Source organism: Hyperoodon ampullatus, assembly GCF_949752795.1.
Source record: "Hyperoodon ampullatus genome assembly, chromosome: 18".
In the NCBI taxonomy this organism is placed as follows: Eukaryota; Metazoa; Chordata; class Mammalia; order Artiodactyla; family Ziphiidae; genus Hyperoodon; species Hyperoodon ampullatus.
Genome location: NC_136931.1, coordinates 52,276,441 through 52,298,493, shown reverse-complemented (window position 1 = coordinate 52,298,493; position 22,053 = coordinate 52,276,441). Strand labels below are relative to the sequence as shown.

Sequence of the window (22,053 nt, the reverse complement as noted above, 5' to 3'; positions counted from 1 at the left end):
TTGTGCCTCATTTGTAATAACATGGGGATAATAACAGGGATGTGTTGAGGAATAAATGAGTTAATACAAGAAAAGCACTGGAAACTCTGCATGACTCGTAATAAGCTCCCAATAAACTCCACCAGGTTATTGTTATGACCTGGTGATGAATACAGAAATGGTGCATTACTCCTGGTTTGTTCTAAGTAAATTTGTTTTAGGACATGAAAAGCATTACCAATAACTGTATATCAACTTTTAAATACTCTGAAAAGCTGTGGCTTCTGAGTATAGCCAAGAGTGAGTGAGATAAAGGAGAAGTAATACCTACGTGGATCGTTTTCATTGTTTTGTCACTTAATCCATTTTCAGGAATTCAAAAAACCATCTCGCAGAGCTGCAGGCCCCTGTAGCCATCTACCAACTGCACACCTGTACCAGCCACAAACATTTAACTGAATAACTTCTCTCTGTAAACCTTGTCACAGTGCTGGGCACACTGGAAAGAATACAACACAGTCCCCACAACGTAGGAATCAAGACCGATTGGAAACCATGAGCAAATTAAATTCTAAATGAGAAACAAAATCCATAACCTTCTTTAACTGCAACTCTTTCGGGGGGGGGCCCTAGCTTTCTCACTAGCCACCATTCTCCTAGTTACTATGTGAAAACTTTGGAACTGTTAATGTCCTCTCTCTCTCGACCTCTATATATTTATGATAATCTAGTATAAATCCTCTTCACTCAAGGTCTGGATTTTGTATTAAAATACTCAAGCAAAAAAAAAAGGAGGGTGGATTATGTAAGATTGACAAATAGTATACAACAGTTGAAGGTTGACGATGGTTGATGGCTATGTGAGAATTCATTATATTATTTTCTGTATGTTTGTGCTAGAAAATGTTCATAATTACAAGTTACCAAATATAAAAGTACTACAAGTATGATAAAATTTTTGAGAAGCATAGAAAAACATATATACAAAGAAATAACTAAAGAGAAATACATTAACATGTTTACAGTTATCTCTACATTCTGGATAATTATGGATCATTACTGGTTTTCTTCATCTATTTCTCGTATTTTCTATGAAGAGCACAAATTACTTCTATAATCAGAATATGAATGTAACATCATATAAAATTACAAGAAATTAATTAGGACTTCCCTGGTGGCGCAGTGGTTAAGAATCTGCCTGCCAATGCAGGAGACACAGGTTCGAGCCTTGGTCCAGGAAGATCCCACATGCCACGGAGCAACTAGGCCTGTGAGCCACAACTACTGAGCCTGCGCTCTAGAGCCTGCAAGCTACAACTACTGAGCCCACGTGCCACAACTACTGAGCCCACGTGCCACAACTACTGAAGCCTGTGCGCCTAGAGCCCGTGCTCCACAACAAGAGAAGCCACCGCAGTGAGAAGCCCGCGCACCGCAACCAAGAGGAGCCCCTGCTCGCTGCAACTAGGGAAAGTCTGCGCACAGCAACAAAGACCCAACACAGCCAAAAATAAATAAATACATAAATAAAATAAATTTAAAAAAAGAAATTAATTAAATGAGCACAGCCTTCAGGTCCTCTAAGGTCCTAAATTATTACCAAACGACCCTCCCTCCTTCATTCACAGGGGTTATTTACCATGTTAGGGCTGAAGGAGAGTGTTGCCCAACCGACATGCAGCAAAGCCAGTCTACTGACACCAGGTGGTGGTGAAGGAAAGTATAGCATTTACTGCAGGACGCCAAGCAAGGAGAACAGGCAGCTCATGTTCAGAAGACCCAAACTCTCTAATAGATTTCAGCGAAGGGTTTTTAAAGACAGTGTGAGGGAGGGGATCACAGGTGTGTGATCCGCTCATGCACAATTCTCTGACTGGCTGATGGTGAGGTAACAGGGTGCTGTTTCAGGAATCTCAATCATCAACCTGGTTCCAACACATCTGGGATCTACCTGCTGGTGGTCAGCATGCAGTTAACTTCCTCCACGTGGTGGGGGGTTTAGTATCTGCAAAACAACTCAAGGATGTGGCTCAGGATATTATCTCTAGCCCTTGAGGAGGAACTAAATGTCCTCCTTGACTTTGTTTTACGGCTAAACTATTATTTTTTTCTTGCTTGACTGTTTTCCTTTGTTTCTGCGTTTTCTCGTTTTTCTGACTAAATTTGCTCTTTGGAACTCAGGGAAGGCCTAGGAGACTAAAGCTTTTTTATAAACAAGAGGTGAGGGACACACGGTGGGTAGGGGAGGTCTGTCCCCAGGAAGGCCCCAGAGTGTCCCACTCAGTTTCAAGAGTATGGCTTAAAGGTCAAGAATGCAAGCTGCCTGGGTTCAAATTCCCAGTTCTGTCTCTTCTCTGTTGTTTGACTTTGAGAAATTCTTCACCTATCAATGTTCTCATCTGTAAAATACAGATAATAACCACATCTTTGTTATGAAGATTAAGCTAATTAATGCATATAAAGGCTGTAGAAGAGTACCTGGCATTCACTATGTTAACAAATTATTATTACTCATTCATCAACACGTCTCATCCAACCTCCCATTTATTCTATAAACATTCGACATTTGCCCACGAGTAAAAATCTGCTAATGAATGAAGGAAATCCGTTGCCCAACTGAGAGTAGAAATGACACAGCACGATAAATTCTCTCACTTTGGGACAATGTTGCCAGGAGTCATGGGTCATTCCCTCCTCTCTGCAACCTCTTTGAGAAATCAGGGTCGGGAAAGGAAAGATATAATCTTGTCTCAGGTCCAGGATAAATCACAGCGGACATCCCCAGGCACCAGCTGGGGGTGAGACCCACTCCTTCCTTTAAAAAAGGTCGTGGGGGGCTTCCCTGGTGGCGCAGTGGTTGAGAGTCCGCCTGCCGATGCAGGGGACACGGGTTCGTGCCCCGGTCCGCTGAGCCTGCGCGTCCGGAGCCTGTGCTCCGCAACGGGAGAGGCCACAACAGTGAGAGGTCCGCGTACCGCAAAAAATAAATACATACATAAATAAATAAATAAATAAATAAATAAATAAATAAAATAAAATAAAAAAGGTCGTGGGGTCATTAGGAATCCACGAAAAACCCCTCTTCCCGCAGGGGTCAGAGAAGAGCCAGTGGCTCTGCAGCTGGAGCTCAGAACCCACCGCGGGCTCACAGAGGCCTTCAAGGACTGAGCGCTTCTCGAAAGAAATAAAAGACTGAGAACGACCGACGACCGCCTTTTCACAGGTGCCAGCGACCGGTTCTAAGCCTTTTCACATCACATAAATCTCACCACATGCCTATTGGGGAGGCACTACTATTAACTCCACTTTGCAGACGAGAAATGGAAAAGTGAAATAACTCTACAAAGAGTACATCCCTAAGAGACCGCAGAGCGTGCAGAAAGTAAGGGAGGAGAGGGAAACCGAGCGTCCGGAGACTCTCAAACCCGGAGATCGCGACCCCTGCCCGCCTGCAACTCGGGTACGCGCGAACCGCCCCAAACACCGAGGTGACGAAAAACGTCGCCCCTGCCCTCCACGGCTTCTATTCCCCAAGGGCGAGGTTGGCACCTGCGGATTCCACGCCCAGGAAGGCTCGGAAGAGACTCGGGTTCTAGGCACTGACTCACCTCCCAGCAGGTACTGATGACCGCGGCCTCTCACTCCTGTAGCGGAAGGGCCCGGACTACACGCCGCCCCTGGACCACACTTCCCAGAATCCCTCAGCGGAACAAGGGCCTACACCTCCTCCCTTCGAGAGCGGAAGTGACTCTGACTACTCGGCGCTGCTGGACTACACGCCCCAGAATCCTCGGTAAAGTAATGCCACTTTTTTTTGTTTGCTTTGTTTTGTTTTTAAATATAAGCCGGTTCAGTTCAGTCAGTTTGGAGGCGCAATTAGCACTTGATCTTTTTCTTTTCCTTCCTTCCTTCTCTTCTGGAGGGTTTTTTTTTGTTGTTACTAATAAGTGAGACTGAAAAGTAAATGTGGCTGTATAGTAAAGGAAGGCGAAGAGAGGATCTCAAACTCGGTTTATTGCCTTCTTTACTCTCCTTGTGCCTGGATGCATGTAGACCCGACAATGTTTACCTAGCATGAGCTATTCATTCCAAGATGCCAAAGACTCATGAGAAGGAAAAGTAACCTTTGATCAAGCCACAATATAAATAACGACTTTCCCACTTTTGTTGGTTTTAATTGCTCATTTTGAAATCTGGAGTTTTCCAGCAAACGAAAGAAGATGCATTAGCAAGAAGTGAAAGAAATACTGTACTTTGAAAAAGAAAAGTCTAGAATACAGGCATACCTCGGAGATATTTGGTGTTAGATTCCAGACCATTGCAATAAAGCAAATATCGAAATAAACTTGAGTTGTATGAATTTTTTAGTTTCCCACTGCATATAAGTTTACACTATAATGTAATCTAAGTGTGCAATTACATTATGTTAAATAATGTACACAACTTAATATAAAAATAATGCTGTTGGAAAAATGGCACCAGTAGACTTGCTTGACACAGGTTTGCCACAAACCTTCAATTTGTAAAGTTACCATAATAAATAAAATCACCATAAACACAATAGGAAAATAAGTAAATAAAATAGAATGTTTTATTTTTCTTCAGGATGGTCTAAATCAATGAGCCACAATTATTCAAAAAGTAGGTGCGTAAGTGGGGTATCCTGCTCAGATAACGGTAACAAATTCAACTTTTTTCAGCTTTATGAGGTATAACTGACAAGTAAAATTGTAATATATTTAAAGTATATGTGATGAATTGATATACATTGTGAAAGGACTCCCACAGGTGAATTAACACATTCATCACTTCACATAGCTAACTCTTCTGGGGGGAGAGGAGTGAGAACTTTTAATATCTACTCTCTTAGCAAATTTAAACTATACAATACTGCATCATCAACTGTAGTCACCATAGATTAGATCCTCAGACCTTGTTCATCTTAAAGCTGAAAGTTTGTACCCTTTTTATAACCAACCTCTCCCCATTCCCCAGGCAACCACCACCATCACACTACATGGTTCTAAGTTTGACCTTTTTTTCCCTTAGATTCCACATATAACTGATACCATGCATTATTTTTCTTTCTCACTTATTTCACTTAGCATATGCCCTACAGTTTTATTCATGTTGTCACAAGTATTTCTCCATATGTATTTCCTGTGTACCAGTGGTTAGAATTAGAGGTTCAATTTGATTCAGGTTTATTTTTTTTTGGAAAGCATACTTCATGGGTGGTTCTGTTTGTATCTCCTATTACCCTAACTGGAAGCTGCCAAGACACCTAAAAAGAGAGCAAGATGAGAAAATGTTTTCTACCAAATATCAAGACTCGTCGCAAAGCTATGGTAACTGAAGCAGTGTGGTATTGGTAAAATTATTGAAAAGTAGGCCAATCAAAGGGAATTGAGAGTCAAGACATCCATCTAATCATATATAGATTACTGATTTTCTTCAAAAGTGGCACTGCAAAGTAGTGGGGAACAAGGGAAATGTTCAGTAATTGGTATAGGAACAACTGGATATTCATGTGGTGAATAATCAAATTATGTGGAAGGCAAATATAGACCTTTCTTTGAAGATTTGTTGATAAGTTGATTTTAATTCTGTCACCTACCAAAAAATTAAAGAAAAAGGAAAGAGAGAGGGAGGGAGGAGGGGGAGAGGGAGAGAAAGAGAGACAACTGCTAAAATTTGAATAAGGTCTGGAGGTTAGACGTTATGTATCAATATTCAGTTTTCCTGAATGCTATACTTGTGCTGTAGATATGTAAGTAAATATCCTTGTTCTTACAGTATTACTTAAGTATTCAGATGCAAAGGCTAAGAGGTCTGGAACATACTCATGGTTAAAAAAAAGCATCTGTCAATATGTGTGTGCATATATACACGTTCACATACATTAAGAGAATAATGACTCAAACATGTTAACTGGTGAATCTGAGTACAGGGTACATGAGAGATTTTATATAATTTTTACAACATTTGGAAAGTTTTAAATTATTTCAAAACAAGAAATTTAAAGAAATGCAAAAATTTATGTCAAGCAAAATCCCATCATTTACAGAGAAGTAAAAATAAATACCTTTTTTTTTTTTCTTTTTTAATGAGATCACACAAAACTTCCATGCTTTGTGTTTTTCCAGGTTAATGTATTCTGGACATCTTCCAACATCCATAGCAACAATTTGCACTGGATAAATAAATCATAAAATACTTTGGCAACCCAACTGATTATTTCTGTTTGCTATTATAAACAATAATGCAATGAACATTCCTTTATATACATCTGCGGCAGATATGTATTTACTTCTGATGATCAAAGGTTCATCTCTGGGGATCTATTCCTTAATTTTAATCCAATATATCATATGAAATAAAGCAATCATATTACAAATTCTTCGCTACAGGAAATTTTTAGTAATTTTATTCATTTTTCATAGTTTTACAGCTTTAGTAAAAATAACGGTCACTGTAAACAAGTATAAAATGGAAGTGGATGGAAAAATAACCCCAAAGCCTTCCTTGACATCCCACCTCAAAAAAACAACTAGTTAGTATACGGCAAATATCCTTTTCACACACTGTCTTTAGGCATATATTCACTTTGAGAGATCATTTATATCACGTGGATCTTACCAAGAGGGTTACAACCTATTTCTCCCATTACTATGTATGGTTCTATGTCACCATTTCAATGGATTTGCTGGGAAGATTCCATCTGAAGGAATCCCTTTCCACTCTCAATACTTCATAGAGTTTACCAGCAGCATGGACTCTCCAAAACCTTGAAGGTGTGCATCCTGACTGAAGTCATTAACAGACTTCTCACTTTTTTTTTTTTTTTTTTTTTTTTGCGGTATGTGGGCCTCCCACTGTTGTGGCCTCTCCCGTTGCGGAGCACAGGCTCCGGACGCACAGACCCAGCGGCCATGGCTCACGGGCCCAGCCGCTCCGCGGCATGTGGGATCTTCCCAGACCGGGGCACGAACCCGCGTCCCCTGCATCGGCAGGCGGACTCTCAACCACTGCGCCACCAGGGAAGCCCCAGACTTCTCACTTTTAAAGACTCTTGCCAGTGTGGACTTTCTGATGGTATGTAAGCCGTGAACGGTGACTGAAGTCCTTACCACATATGTCACACTTGTATGGTTTTTCTCCTGTGTGGACCCTCTGGTGGGCGTGAAGCCGAGAACTCTGACTGAAGCCCTTCCCACACTCCTCACATTTAAACAGTTTCTCCCGAGTGTGAACACTCAGATGGACTCTAAGATTGGAGGGGAGACTGAAGGCCTTCCCACACTCCTCACACTTGTGGGGTTTCTCTCCTGTGTGGACCCTCTGGTGATGGCGAAGATTCAGGTTCCGCCCGAAGGCTTTCCCACACTCCTCACATTTGTAAGGCTTTTCACCAGTGTGGCCCCTCTGGTGGTATATAAACTGTGAACTGTAACGAAAGCCCTTTCCACACACATCGCATCTGTAGGGCTTCTCCCCAGTGTGGACCCTCTGATGGGACTGAAGACCAGAGGACTGGCTGAAGCCCTTCCCACAGACACCACACTTGTAGGGTTTCTCACCTGTGTGGACCCTCTGATGGACCCGGAAATCTATGGCCTGACTGAAGCTCTTATCACATGCCTCACATTTGTAGGGTTTCTCTCCTGAGTGGACTCTCTGATGTGCATGAAGGTTTGATCTCCAACTGAAGCCCTTCCCACACTCCTCACATTTATACGGTTTTTCTCCAGTGTGAATGACTTGGTGCAGTTTAAGATTTGAACTGTAACTGAAGTCCTTACCGCACATGTTGCATCTGTAGGGCTTTTCCCCTGTGTGGACTCTCTGGTGGGTCTGCAGCTTTGATGACTGACTGAAGCCCTTCCCACACGTCTCGCATTTGAATCGTTTCTCCCCGGTGTGGACGTTCTGGTGGACTTGCAGATTGGAAGCCTGACTGAAGCCCTTCCCGCACTCCTTGCATTTGTAGGGTTTCTCTCCCGTGTGGACACGGAGGTGGATGTGAAGATCTGTGTTACGGGTGAAGCCCTTCCCGCACGCCTCACATCTGTACGGTTTCTCTCCAGTGTGGACCCTCCGGTGGCATATCAAAGGGGAATTGTGACTGAACCCCTTGCCGCAGACATCGCATTTGTAGGGTTTCTCCCCGGTGTGGACCCTCTGATGTATATGATAATGTGCGGCCTGCGTGAAGCCCTTCCCACACTCCTCACACTTATAGGGTTTCTCACCCCTGTGGACCCTCTGGTGAACACGAAGGTTAACGCTCCAGCTGAAGCCCTTCCCGCACTCGTCGCACTTGTATGGTTTCTCTTCGGTGTGGACTCTCTGATGGCACTGAAAATTTGAACTTTGGCTAAAGCATTTACCGCACTCCTCACATTTGTAAGGCTTCTCCCCCGTGTGTGTCCTGTAGTGGATGGTAAGGCCTGTGCTGCTACTGAATCCCTTGCCACAACTGTCGCACCTATAGGACTTCTCTCCCGTGTGATTAGATTGACGGGGATGAAAGGAGTTCCTGTTGAAACCATCGCTGGATTCACGACATTTATCGACTTTCCCTCGCGGGTGAATTCTTTGATGACTTTGCAGATGGGAGCATTTCTCTCCCAGGCGAACCCTCGGATGAATTCGGAGCACTTCGCTATCACTGGAGCTTTTCCCACACTCTCTACAGGGATACGGTATCTCTCCTTTGCAGGGTTTCTGTTCTGTGTCAGTTTTAACAGGATCACTCAGGGCTGATTTCTTCATGAAGGCTTCACATATACGTGGGTTGTTTGTCCCGTTCGTTTGCTTACCTCTACTCTGATTCGCTGACTCACTCACACATGTATTCCCACAGGAATCCTGGGTTCTCGAAATCAAAAACTCTTGATTTTCAAGGTAACTGGAACTATCGCCTTTGTGGTTCATCACATGGTTCTCATTTTCAGAAACCTGAGAATTACCTTGTAGGAAATGGGAAGTCCTCCTCTGAAGACAGCACGTTGAATCACTTGCGACCTGTTTCCAGATTTGCCAGCAAGACGGCTCTTCACGTGAAAGGTATTTTAATGCGACTTTTCCAAGAGTCTCCACCTCATCGGGATTCTTGCTGCCTAAAAGAAAAAGCGATATTCAGAGGTGAGGACAAGTAAATGCTTTGTTCAGAAAACACCGGGATTTCACACTCAGGGATAAGGCCTTAAAAAACCAGGGAAAGGGTCATGTCTGTACCACACCACTTATCCTTTTGTTATGCTTTTTTGTGTAAGTGGACGCGAAGAACAGGGTCAAGGGACTCTTCTGTAAATGTGACATATTTAGAACCACAGGTCTAACAGTTTAACAGAAGAACGGTAGGTTTGAAATCGGATGGCTGCAGGGCAACAAAGACAACCCACCTTCCAACCTACAGCAACGTCAATTAAATGCCTAATCACCTGTTCCTTAGCAGGCTTATGACAAGTGGGCTTCTACTTGAATTAGGTTAGGAAAGCACAGACTGTAGGCATTAAACAGTATTTTAGGTCCTGGTAGAAATGATCTTCTAAGAGTAAATTTGGGAAGCGGTTGGGATAATAACATTCATTGTTCTAAGCCTGGGAGTGATTCTGGTCTCTGTAAAAAGAAGGGGGAAAGGGAAAACTAACCTGGGACAGCTGAGAAAGAACCTGGGAGGAGAAGAAAGAGAGCAGATTCTCAAAGGCAACCCTGAATGGAGGAGAGGGAGAGTTATGTTCAGCTTGGAAAGCTTTTGCCCAGGAAGCTGCAAACCCTGCTTTTTCTCTCATTCCCTTCGGATCTCTCTGCTCAAATGTCATTCAACTGGGTGAGGCCTTCCTATCACCGAGTATAAAATAATTCCTCCCACCCCAACACACCTTCCACTCTTCCCATCTGCCTTACTCTGCTTTCTTTTCCCCCATGGCACTTATTATTTGATTTACTACATACTTCCTAATTTTTTCCTGCCCATTTAGAAGAACTAGGATGTAACAATCATGAGGAAAACAAGCACTTTGATTTCTTCATTGCTTCATCCCCACTGTAACAGAATTTCTCAAATTGCTGGCATATACTCGTGAACTGTGAAATCCATTCCGTACACTGTGACATTTCAAAGAAAAAGAAGTGGGAATTCCCTGGTGGTCCAGTGATTAGGACTCAGCACTTTCACTGCCAGGGCCAGGTTCGATCCCTAGTTGGGGAACTAAGATCCCACAGGCTGCATGGTGCGGCCAAGGAGAGGAAGAAAAAAACCCCTCAATATTCTGTAATAACCTATATGGGAAAAGAATCTGAAAAAGAATGGATATGTGTATGTGTATAACTGAACCACTTTGCTGTACACATGAAACTAACACAACATTGTAAATCAACTATACCCAATATAAAATAAAAATTAAATTTAAAACAATAAATAAAAATAAAAGAAATTATGTGAAAAAAATAATAAAAACATGAAAAGCATATCACAAACAGTAAGGGTAACACTATATAAAATGCTTGTTTCAGCTGTAGACATACACATAAATATGCACATATGTTACATTTATACTTGGTTGGGATGTAAAATATTTCTTATTGAGGGTCATAGTTAAAAACGTATGGAAGCCACTGGCTTAAAATGTTTAAAGTGGTACCAAGTCCTGAATGATTAATTTGCTTAAATAGAAAGTTACATTCAAATAATATAAACTGAACAAGTCCCAACAGGTACGTGCACATTTCAGGGTATGGTAGGCTAATTGAACATCCTAAAGATGTCCACGCCCTAATCCCTGGAACCTGCGAACATGTTAATGTACACAGCAAAAGGGACTTCAGATTTGATTAAATTAAGGATCTTGAGATGAGCCCAAAGAAGTCAAAAGGGTCCGTATAAAAAGGAGACGGGGGACTTCCCTGGTGGCACAGTGGTTAAGAATCCACCTGCCAATGCAGGGGACATGGATTCGAGCCCTGGTCCGGGAAGATCCCACATGCCGCGGAGCAACTAAGCCTGTGTGCCACAACTACTGAGCCTGCGCTCTAGAGCCTGTGAGCCACAACTACTGAGCCCACATGCCACAACTACTGAAGCCCACACCTCTAAAGCCTGTGCTCCGCAACAGGAGAAGCTACGGCGATGAGAAGCCCGTGCACTGCAACAAAGAGTAGCCCCCGCTCGCCGCAACTAGAGAAAGCCCATGCACAGCAATGAAGACCCAATGCGGTCAAAAATTAATAAATACATTAAAAAAAAAAAAGAATCCCTGCAAAAACAAGCCCTTTATTTTGGACTCCAGTGACCTATAAAGAACATTTTAGGTAGTACTTGTACATGGAGCATGGTTGCAAAATCCTGAAACATGCAGATGCTGAAGAGGTCAAAAAAACCTTTGAGAAAGGGTGGCAGAAAATGCTACCAGATTTGTTAAAAAAAGACTTGGTCTATGACACAAAACTCAAGTGTAACAATATGTAGGATCATGATTCCTGAGGTTCAGTTTGCATATAAAAATGAACCCCAGTGAAACTAACACAACATTGTAAATCATCTACACTTCAATTAAAAAAAAGAAAAAGAGAATGAGACCCTTTCCAGTAATATTCCTGAATGCATCAAACGTGAAGCAACATGTAGATATGAGAAGGGAGATGGACAAAAGCAGATGGTTATATCCATTAACCACTCTCAGAATTCAGGGCCTAATCTATCATGTTTGCAGATAAGCTTCTCTCCTTCATTTTTCAGGCAGAGGGAGAGTATATACATTTACATCCCCTAGGAATATCTGATGTTTTTAAATGGGTAGAACTGAGGAATATGCAAATTAAAGAGAAGGGAAGGAAGGGGAGAGAAAGGAAGAGGAGGTCAAAAAGTGAAGTAAACAGTGAGGATCTGAGCAAAGGCAGGAGAACAGAGGGCCTTGAAAGGCTGGGGAGAAAAGCGAAACAATGGCTGGGGATCCAGAGGATGAGGTGGTCTTCACAGATGAAGAAGGCTGGGGTCATAGGTCAGGAGGAGCTGTGAGGAGAGCTTCCTCACTTTTACTCAAAAGAATAGTAATTTTTAAAGTAATATCTTCATTCAACAATTATGTACTGAGCATCTATTATGCAGAAGGCTCATCGGAGGCTTTGGGTAGAGATGGGAAATACAACTGCCCAAATTCCTACTTTCAAGGGGAATGGATGATGAACAAGTAAATAAAGACAAGTTACAAGGTCAGGAGGTTATCAGTGCTTAGACACAAAATAAGGCAGGGTGAGGGCACGGAGAATGGAGAGAGGATGGCACTGTAAATGGGGCAGACACACAAGGTCTGTCTGTTGAGACGAAATTTGAGCAAAGACCTGAGTAAGGGAGTAGCTGGGGGCCTCTACACTGAGGCAGAGAGCTAGTCGAAGGCTGGGAAACAAGAGAACACTCCAAAGGGGCCAGGATGGCATGAATGATCTAAGAAAGGGCAAAAGGATGGGTGATCAAAGAGGAACTCAGTGAGGAGGCCAGATCAGGTAGGGCCCTGCAGTCCACTGTAAGGACTCAGAGTGAAAGGGGAGGCCTTGGGAGGGTTTTGGACAGAGGAATGGTATGATCTTACTTGCTTTCTAAAGAACCAGTCTGGCTACCATGTGGAGAAGAGGTTACAGGAGTGCAAGGGCAGAAGCATGGAGACCAGTTTGGAGGAAGCTGTCACAGTCCAGGCAAGAGATGACAGCACGTGGACAAGAGCGGTCGTCACGGACGTGGAGAGAAGCAGATTAGCTGGTACCTGAAATAACAGCTTTGCGGTTCTCACTGGAATGCCCGTTTCTTTGGGTTTCTCTCTCCATCATCCAAACCTTTTCTTCTGTCTCCAACTGGGACACCATATCTGGCTTGAAGGGAAGATGTCCTATGAAAAGGCAGATATATATATTTAAGATGAACACACAGCTTAAATAGATCTTTGTCCAAGTTCTATAACCCTCAAGTGATCACAAACTGTAATAAGAAATGAATTCAGGGAACTATACTCAATATTCTGTAACAACCTATAAGGGAAAGGAATCTGAAAAAGAATATATATATAATTGAATCATTTTGCTGTACACCTGAAACTAACACAACATTGTAAATCAACTATACTTCAATCAAAAAAAGAAAAACAAATTGAGGTCACAACCTAGTTCATATCTATATATAGATAAAATTAGATTTAGCCAATGTCTGTTTTTATCATATTTCCCACACTCTCATACCACTTACTGCAAATGGTCACAGTTTTTGCTACAATGTGAGGGGGTCTTGATAAGGAACTCGGACAGTTTCTATTCTTATTCCATTTTATTCTATTTCACTGAAAAAAAAAATAATGCCAGTACAATGAACTAAGTTGACTCCATGATCCACCAAAGTATCTGAAAGACAAAGTACAGAAGCTAAGCTGCCCGTTTATAGTTCATCTAAAACAGGGTTTCTCAGCTGAGGCACTACTGATATTCTGCACTGGCTAATTCTGTGTGGTGCGGGGAGGTGGTCCTGTGCATCTCAGGACGTTTAACAGCACTGCTGGCCACCAGATGCCAGCAGCGCCCCTCCCTCAGCTGTGACATTCAAAACTGTCTCCAGACATTGCCAAATGTCCCCAAGGAGGCAAAATCACCCCCGACGGAATTTTGCCTGAGCAGAGAGGGACCAGAAAAACCTATGGATTGGAAAAACTTGTGTCTTCAAGGTCAGGGAACCACTTCACAAGGTCCAAAGCTTTCAACAACTGAGGACCAGACACTCTCAAGAGAGTTGAGGTTCAGGGTCAGAGAGTGCCTGTCCTCACCCACTGAGACCAGGTTCCGGAAGTTCTCCACCATCACATCCTGGTACAGTTTCCTCTGGGCGGAGTCCAGCAGCCCCAGCTCCTCCTCGGTGAAGGTCACGGCCACGTCCTTGAAGGTCACCGCCTCCTACGACATCAAGCACATGTCACCTCAATCTCACAACCTCCACTGGAAGAAGGGCATCATCGAGAAGGATAAAGAAGATTAACCAAAAACACGGTTACCGATCTGGAGGGACTCCAGGCAGTTTTCAGTCCCAACACTTGCCCCTCTCAGCGACAGTGATGTCACCTCCCCGCTGTCCCACTCTATCTCTGCTTTTAATATTCGCGAAGTTCACAGGCCTTCCGCAACCCTCCAGGACAGGTACACAGCTCCTCACCTGTGCTTTCAAGGCACAAGCCATAACCACCTGCTGCCACACGCACAGCTGGTGAAGGCACAGGGTGAGTTCAAATTTCAAGGTTTTAATGACAGGACCCTGGGCAAATTCCTTTACCTCTCATTATCTTAATTTCCTCTTCTCTATAATGGTGTCTAAATCACAAGGTGTTTGAAAGGATTAGACGAGTGAACATATGTAAAGCACTTACAACAGCGCCTGGCACATAAGAAGTGCTCAATGAATTTGAGCAAGCAGTATCATTAAAATCTCTTTCATTCCATTTTGTGACTGCATAGTATAGTATTCCTTAGAACTGATGATGTAGCTTTAATCAAACCAAATAAAGCACAATTAGTTACAGATTTTTACTTATTAGCATCTGCTGTAAAGATCCTTTCACAGAGATCTCAACCAAGAAGTAGCAAATGCACTTTAAAATTTTTGAAAGCATAATGGCAGATTTCCCTCTCAAAAGGTTTTCCCAATTCACCTTTCATATGAGGGAGTACAAATGTTCCTGAATCTCTAGACTGGCCAAATAAGACATAATTCTGTTTTTTTTAAAAAAGAAAATCTTCTAAGTGAAATAAATAAATAGAAAGCTTTCATTAATGTTTGTACACATTTAGTTATTAAATTATTTTCTTCATAAATTTACTTTCCATTATTGTGACGCTCCTATTCTTTCTTTTACTCATATTCCAGTTGGGTCTTACTTTATTTTACTAATTTTAATAAGAATTAGAGATATTAAACCTTTATCTAATGTTTATAAGTATATCCCATCAATTCAAATACTGCAAATATATAGCTGTGAATGCCTGAGGGAAAAGGAATATGAGAAAGCAAAAAGAGGTAGTTTGTAAACAGAGTAGTAGGGTAAATTATCTTTCTCTATTCCAAATTTCCACAATTTTTCAAAGATTGCTTTGTGAAATAAAGATGATAAAATAAACCAAACAAAACGCACAGTCTGGCACACAACATGCACTCAAGGTGTTTCATGTTCATTAACCTTTCCAAGGAAGAGAAAAAAGGTGTGTCCAATCTTTGAGAAATAAAATCCCTTAGGAGACAGAAAGCAATGCCTTACTTACCTGAAACTCAGTCATTTTCTCCCACTCCTTCCGGGGAAGGTCAGAGTCCTGAGAAGGCGTAACTGGGGAAGGACAAAGAAGCCATGAGATGCACGCCAGGACTGTCAGGAGCCCATGTGGATCTCTGTAGAAATTACACATGAGCACTCATACTCTCAGGCAGAGGTGCTCACATACAGCTTGGTAAGCAGAGCTTGGAGTAGACTGCAGCTACTAGCAGGACTGTCAGCCAGCGGCCACTGGACAGTGAACAACTGGCACAATCAAACACAGTATCCCTACCATAGAGACTTCTGATCCTACCATAAAAAATGAAAAGACAATCTATGGACTGGGAGAAAATAACTGCAAATTGTGCTACTGAAGGGATTAATTTCCAAAATATACAAACAGCTCATACAGCTTAATATCAAAAAAGCAAACAATCCAATCAAAAAATGGGCAGAAGACCTAAATAGGCATCTCCAAAGAAGACATACAGATGGCCAAAAGGCACATGAAGAGATGCTCAACACTGCTAATTATTAGAGAAATGCAAATCAAAACTACAATGAAGTATCAGAATGGCCGTCATTAAAGTCTACAAATAATAAATGCTGGAGAGAGTGTGGAGAAAAGGGAACCCTCCTACACTGTTGGTGTCAATGTAAATTGGTACAGCCACTACGGACTAAAGTATGGAAGTTCCTTAAAAAACTAAAAACAGAGCTACCACAGGATCCAGCAATCTTCCTCCTAGGCATATATCCAGAGAAAACTCTAATTCAAAAAGACACACGCACAATGCTCATAAGTTATTTTTGTAATAAGAAAAAAGGCCCAATAAAAATTACATAAAACATGGGACTTCACTGGTGGCACAGTGGATAAGATTCCGTGCTCCCAATGCAGGGGGGCCAGGTTTGATCCCCGGTCAGGGAACTAGATCCCACACGCATGCTGCAACTAAGAGTTCGCATGCCACAACTAAGGAGCCCGTGTGCTGCAACTAAGGAGCCGGCAAGCCGCAACTAAGGAGCCCTAGAGCCGTAACTAAGGAGCCCGCCTGCTGCAACTAAGACCCCATGCAAGCAAATAAATAAATAAATATTTTTAAAAAAATGTCCATCAACATAGGAATGGATAAAGAAGATGTGGTACATGTATACAATGGAATATTACTCTGCCATAAAAAGGAATGAAATAGTGCCATTTGCAGAGATGTGGATAAATCTAGAGACTATCATACAGAGTGAAGTAAGTCAGAAAGAGAAAAACAAATATTGTATAGTATCGCTTCTATGTAGAATCTAGAAAAATGGTACAGATGAACTTATTTGCAAAGCAGAAACAGAGACACATGTTGAGAACAAACTTACAGATACCAAGGGGGGAAGAGGGGCGTGGGATGAATTGGGAGATTCGGATTGACACATATACACTATTATGTATAAAAGAGATAACTAATGAGAACCTACTGTACAGCACAGGAAACTCTACTCAGTGACCTGTGGTGACCTAAATGGGAAGGAAATCTAAAAAAGAGGGGACATATGTATACGTATGGCTGATTCACTTTGCTGTACAGCAGAAACTAACAACATTGTAAAGCAAATATACTCCAATAAAAATTTTTTAAAAAATGATGCATGCACCCCAATGTTCACAGAACTATTTACGACAGCTAAGACACGGAAGCAACCTAAATGTCCATCGACAGATGAATGAATAAAGAAGTTGTGGTATGGAATGGAATATTACTCAGCTATTAAAAAGAATGAAATAATGCCATTTTCAGCAACATGGATGGATTTAGAGATTATCATACTAAGCGAAGTAAGCCAAAGACAAATATCATATAATATCACTTATATGTGGAATCTAAAACAATGATACAAATGAACTTATTTACAAAACAGAAATAGACTCACAGACACAGAAAACAAACATGGTTATCAAAGGGGATAGTGGGTGGGGAAAAGGGAGGGGGGAGGAAGGGGGAATAAATTTGGAGTTTGGGATTAACATATAGACACTACATATAAAACAGATAAGCAACAAGGACCTACTGTATAGCACAGGGAACTATACCCAGTACTTTATAATAACCTATGATGGAAAAGAATCTGAAAAAGAATATATATATATATATATATATATATATACATATATATATAAGACTGAATCACTTTACTGTACACTTAAAACTAACACAACATTGTAAATTACCTATACTTCAATTAAAAAAAAGAATAATAATGAAAATAAAAACCTAAAGAAGAAAAAGATTTCTGATCCTGAGGGTGGCAGGAAATGAAAGGCAACGTAACAATGTGGGTTTAAAAAAAAGAAAAGAAAAAAAGAGTTCTGGAGTCAAAGTCCTAGGTTTAAATCCTGGAAAAGATACTACGCATCCATGTAATGCAGGGGTATTACAAAAAACCTCTCTGTGCCTCTCTTCAGTCATCTACACAATGAGGATAGGATATGAACCTGGCCACTCCTCGTAAACCATACCCACCTCATAGAGTTGTTCCAAGGATTCAAGGAGTAGACGGAAAGTTCTGAAAATACAGGAGTGCCTTTTTCTTGCAGCTGCAAAAAAGCAGATGATCCTTTGCATCATAAACTGTATTTGCAAATGTCTTTTCTAACAATAACAACAAAAGAGACCGGAAAGGCACCTGGATTTTGTATATGATTGCTCTCCTATGAAAGTCACCTATATTTTCTGAAAGCCCTGGTTCTGACTTAAAATTTCTCCTTACTTAATAATTTGTTGCCCAGTTAATAATATTTTATTCACACTTGTATTAGTTTTCTTAAAAAGTATCATTTCGGGTCAATTTATTTCACTGAAGCCAGAAAAAGCTTATTGGTAAAAGCCTTTCATCCTATGTGCATGGAGATAAAGAAAAACACATAGAAAAGAAAAAAAGACAAAATAAAAGTCAAGAAACATGGAAGATAGATTGAGAGGCTCCAACATTTGTCTAATAGGAGTGTAAGAAGGGAACGGAAGCAACTACAGAGAAGTTTTATTTCAAGAGATAACTGCTGAGTTCACATACAGAAATTCTGAACAGTATAAATAAAAATACATATACTCCTAAACAAATGACAGTGAAACTCAGGAAGGCAAAGGATAAATAAATAACTAAAAACAACAAAAATCCTTAAAGCTCCCAGAAAGAAAATATGATTTACCTAATGAAAATGAAAATTAGGTTGACAGAAACAGGGAAGCAGAATGGAGATCTAAAATATATGAATATTTCCAAAGTGAAGAAAAAAAATCGTGAATCTTGATTTCTATGCTCAACTAAATGGTTATTTATATGAGAGAGGAAGAAAGACGTTTTAGCTGATTAAAAAAAGAAGAAAATTTACAACTAAATGAACCTTGAAAGAATCGATGGTAAGGAAACATGTAAATATGTTGGTAATATCTTTGTTAAAAGAAAAAAAAAAACCTAGAACGATATGACAAATTTTGAGGGTGGTTTTAATAAAAGTAAACCTATAACCTAGCCTAAAGTGAAAAAAAAAAAAGGTGGTATGAGGGAGCCATCATCAAATTTCAAGTGTAATTTTATTTAGTCTCTATATTTTTCAGAATGAGAATACATGCTGATTAAATCTAGTATTTGTTGAGACAGATATCGCTTTTAAAAGTTAAAATACAAGACCACACAATTTTCAAATGAGGGTAAATAAAAGGAATAAACTAAACTGAAGATAATAAAAGAGAATAAAAGGAAGAAATGTAAAGCATGGTGATTTAAAAATAAATATTTAAAAAATATTTTACATAAATCAATGAAGTTAGAACACACCCTCACACCATACACAAAAATAAACTCAAAATGGATTAAAAACTTAAATATAAGACATGACACCATAAAACTCTTTTAAAAGAGAACATAGGCAAAACATTCTCTGACATAAATCATATCAATGTTTTCCTAGGTCAGTCTCCCAAGGCAATAGAAATAAAAGAAAAAAATAAACAAATGGGACCTAATCAAGTTTACAAGCTTTTGCACAGCAAGGGAAACCATAAACAAAATGAAAAGAACCTATGGAATGGGAGAAAATATTTGCAAATGATGGGACTTGATAATGGCTTAATTTCCAAAATATACAAACAACTCGTACAACTCAAACAACCCAATCGAAAAAGAGACGGAAGACCCAAATAGACATTTCTCCAAAGAAGACATACAGATGGCCAATAGGCATGTGAAAAGATGCTCATCATCGCTAATTATTAGAGAAATGCAAATCAAAACTACAATGAGGTACCACCTCACATTGGTCAGAATGGCCATCATTAAAAAGTCTACAAGGGCTTCCCTGGTGGCGCAGTGGTTGAGAGTCCGCCTGCCGATGCAGGGGACACGGGTTTGTGCCCCGGTCCGGGAAGATCCCACATGCCGTGGAGCGGCTGGGCCCGTGAGCCATGGCCGCTGAGGTTGCGCGTCCGGAGCCTGTGCTCCGCAACGGGAGAGGCCACAACAGTGAGAGGCCCGCGTACTGCAAAAAAAAAAAAAAAAAAAAAAAAGTCTACAAATAATAAATGCTGGAGAGGGTGTGGAGAAGAGGCAACCCTCTTACATTGTTGGGGGGAATGTAATTTAGTGCAGCCACTATGGAAAACAGTATGGAGGTTCCTCGAAAAACTAAAAGTAGAGTTGCCATACGATCCAGCAATTCCACTTCTGGGCATATACACAGACAAAACTATAATTTGAAAAGATACATGCACCCCAGTGTTAGTAGCAGCACTATTTACAATAGCCAAGCTTATGGAAACAACCTAAATGTCCACTGACAAATGAATGGATAAAGAAGATGTGGTATATATATACAATGGAATATTACTCAGCCATTAAAAAGAATGAAATAATGCCATTTGCAGCAACATGGATGGACCTAGAGATTATCATACTAAGCGAAGTCAGAAAGACAAATACCATACGATATCACTTATATGTGGAATCTAAAACACGACACACGTGAACTTATCTACGAAACAGAAACAGACTCACAGACATAAAGAACTTGTGGTTGCCAAGGGGAAGGGGGCTGAGGGAGGGAAGTATTGGGAGTTTGGGATTAACAGAGGCAAACTATTATATATAGGATGGATAAACAAAAAGGTCCTCCTGTATAGCACAGGAAACTATATTCAATATCCTGTGATAAACATAATGGAAACGAATATGAAAAAGAATATAACTGAGTCACTTTGCTGTACAGCAGAAATTAACACAACATTGTACATCAACTATACTTCAATAAAAAAATTTTTAAATATTTTAAAACAGGGCTTCCCTGGTGGCGCAGTGGTTAAGAGTCCGCCTGCCGATGAAGGGGACACGGGTTCGTGCCCCGATCCGGGAAGATCCCACATGCCACGGAGCGGCTGGGCCCGTGAGCCATGGCCGCTGAGCCTGCGCGTCCGGAGCCTGTGCTCCGCAACGGGAGAGACCACAGCAGTGAGAAGCCCGCGTACCGCAAAAAAAAAAAAAAAAAAAAAAAAAAAAAAATTTAACATATTTTAAAGTAAATAAAACATTTTATATTTTTAAAAATATTTATTTTAAAAACACATGTACGTGTGGTAGAAAAACACATGTACATATTAACAAGCAATTAAACATTCTCAGGTGTAGTCAACAGAAAACTGATCTTTTTCCTAGTGGTAATTTACTAAGTGAAGGAAACCTGATTAACTGAAAACAGATGACGGACCAACAAAGACCTTTCAGTAGTGTGTACCTGGGGCTATGCTGTGAGGGGCCAAGAGGTCCTTCCTTCCTCCCGTTTCCGAATTCAGGACTGGCGAAGAAAAGGACGTGGTGGAAGAGCACGACTGTATCCGTCTGCCGGATACACTGCCACGGGACGTCCCCAGGCACTAGCGCGGGGTGACCCGGTGCTTCCTAAAAAACGAGATCAGGAAAAGCTCGGGAAGGGCTGTCTCCCGACGTCTGACAGAAGGGCCGTGCCATCGCTCCACGCTCTGTCCCTTCACTGGGGCGTCCAGTCAAAAGGGCGCTCGTGGGCTTCCCTGGTGGCGCAGTGGTTGAGAGTCCGCCTGCCGATGTAGGGGACACGCGTTCGTGCCCCGGTCCGGGAAGATCCCACATGCCGCGGAGCGGCTGGGCCCGTGAGCCATGGCCGCTGCGCGTCCGGAGCCTGTGCTCCGCAACGAGAGAGGCCACAACACTGAGAGGCCCACGTACCGCAAAAAAAAAAAAAAAGAAAGAAAAAGAAAAGGGCGCTCGTGAGAAAATTAACTGCAGCAATAGCAAAAGCCAACCCGTTATGTGCCACCAGCGTTCGAAGCTGTTGACACGTATGGTCTCACTCGATTCTAATCACAACCCTACCCAGTAGTGACCGTCTCTCCCGCTATCTTACAGAGGAGGAAAGTAGGACGCACGGATAATCAACAACTCGCCATATATTGTACCGACAGAAGTAGCAGCTCTGCTTGGTAAGCGGGGGAGGAGAGCAGAAGGATGCCGCACTTCCGCCCTCCACCTCTCAGCCTCCGCCGGCGGCCGCGACTTCTCCATCCTAAGACAGCCGCCTAGGTAGCGACTAGTCCCACGCTCAGGCCGAAAACGCTCGCAGGGGTCTTGGGGGTGCAGGGCCGACTCACCTCCCGGATAGAAAAAAATGGTGGCTGCCTCGCTTTCCCGGAGCGGAAGTGCCTCTGACTACACAGCGCTCGGAACTACACTTCCCAGAAGCCCCGGAGACACGCCGCAGCCCGTCGTTTCCGGATAGAGT

General features: G+C 41.7%; 1 protein-coding gene across 3 annotated transcripts; it reads right to left on the bottom strand.

Moving 5' to 3' along the window:
• Window positions 1-286: 286 nt before the first annotated feature.
• On the bottom strand, window positions 287-21,216 carry LOC307066173 (zinc finger protein 227-like). Of its 3 annotated transcripts, none has more exons than XM_079723277.1 (8): window positions 21,034-21,216; window positions 17,771-17,844; window positions 15,271-15,332; window positions 13,788-13,914; window positions 12,744-12,866; window positions 8,952-9,101; window positions 6,065-6,172; window positions 287-411 (listed from the first exon to the last, which is right to left on the bottom strand). In XM_079723277.1, the coding sequence occupies exons 3-8, from the start codon at window positions 15,283-15,285 to the stop codon at window positions 356-358; spliced, it is 579 nt and encodes a 192-aa protein (XP_079579403.1). In that variant the 5' UTR covers window positions 15,286-15,332; window positions 17,771-17,844; window positions 21,034-21,216; the 3' UTR covers window positions 287-355. The 3 variants fall into 3 exon arrangements, with proteins under 3 accessions (XP_079579403.1, XP_079579404.1, XP_079579402.1); XM_079723278.1 differs by lacking the exon at window positions 287-411 and adding an exon at window positions 5,166-5,263; XM_079723276.1 differs by lacking the exon at window positions 287-411 and having other exon boundaries at window positions 5,927-6,172.
• Window positions 21,217-22,053: the final 837 nt, after the last annotated feature.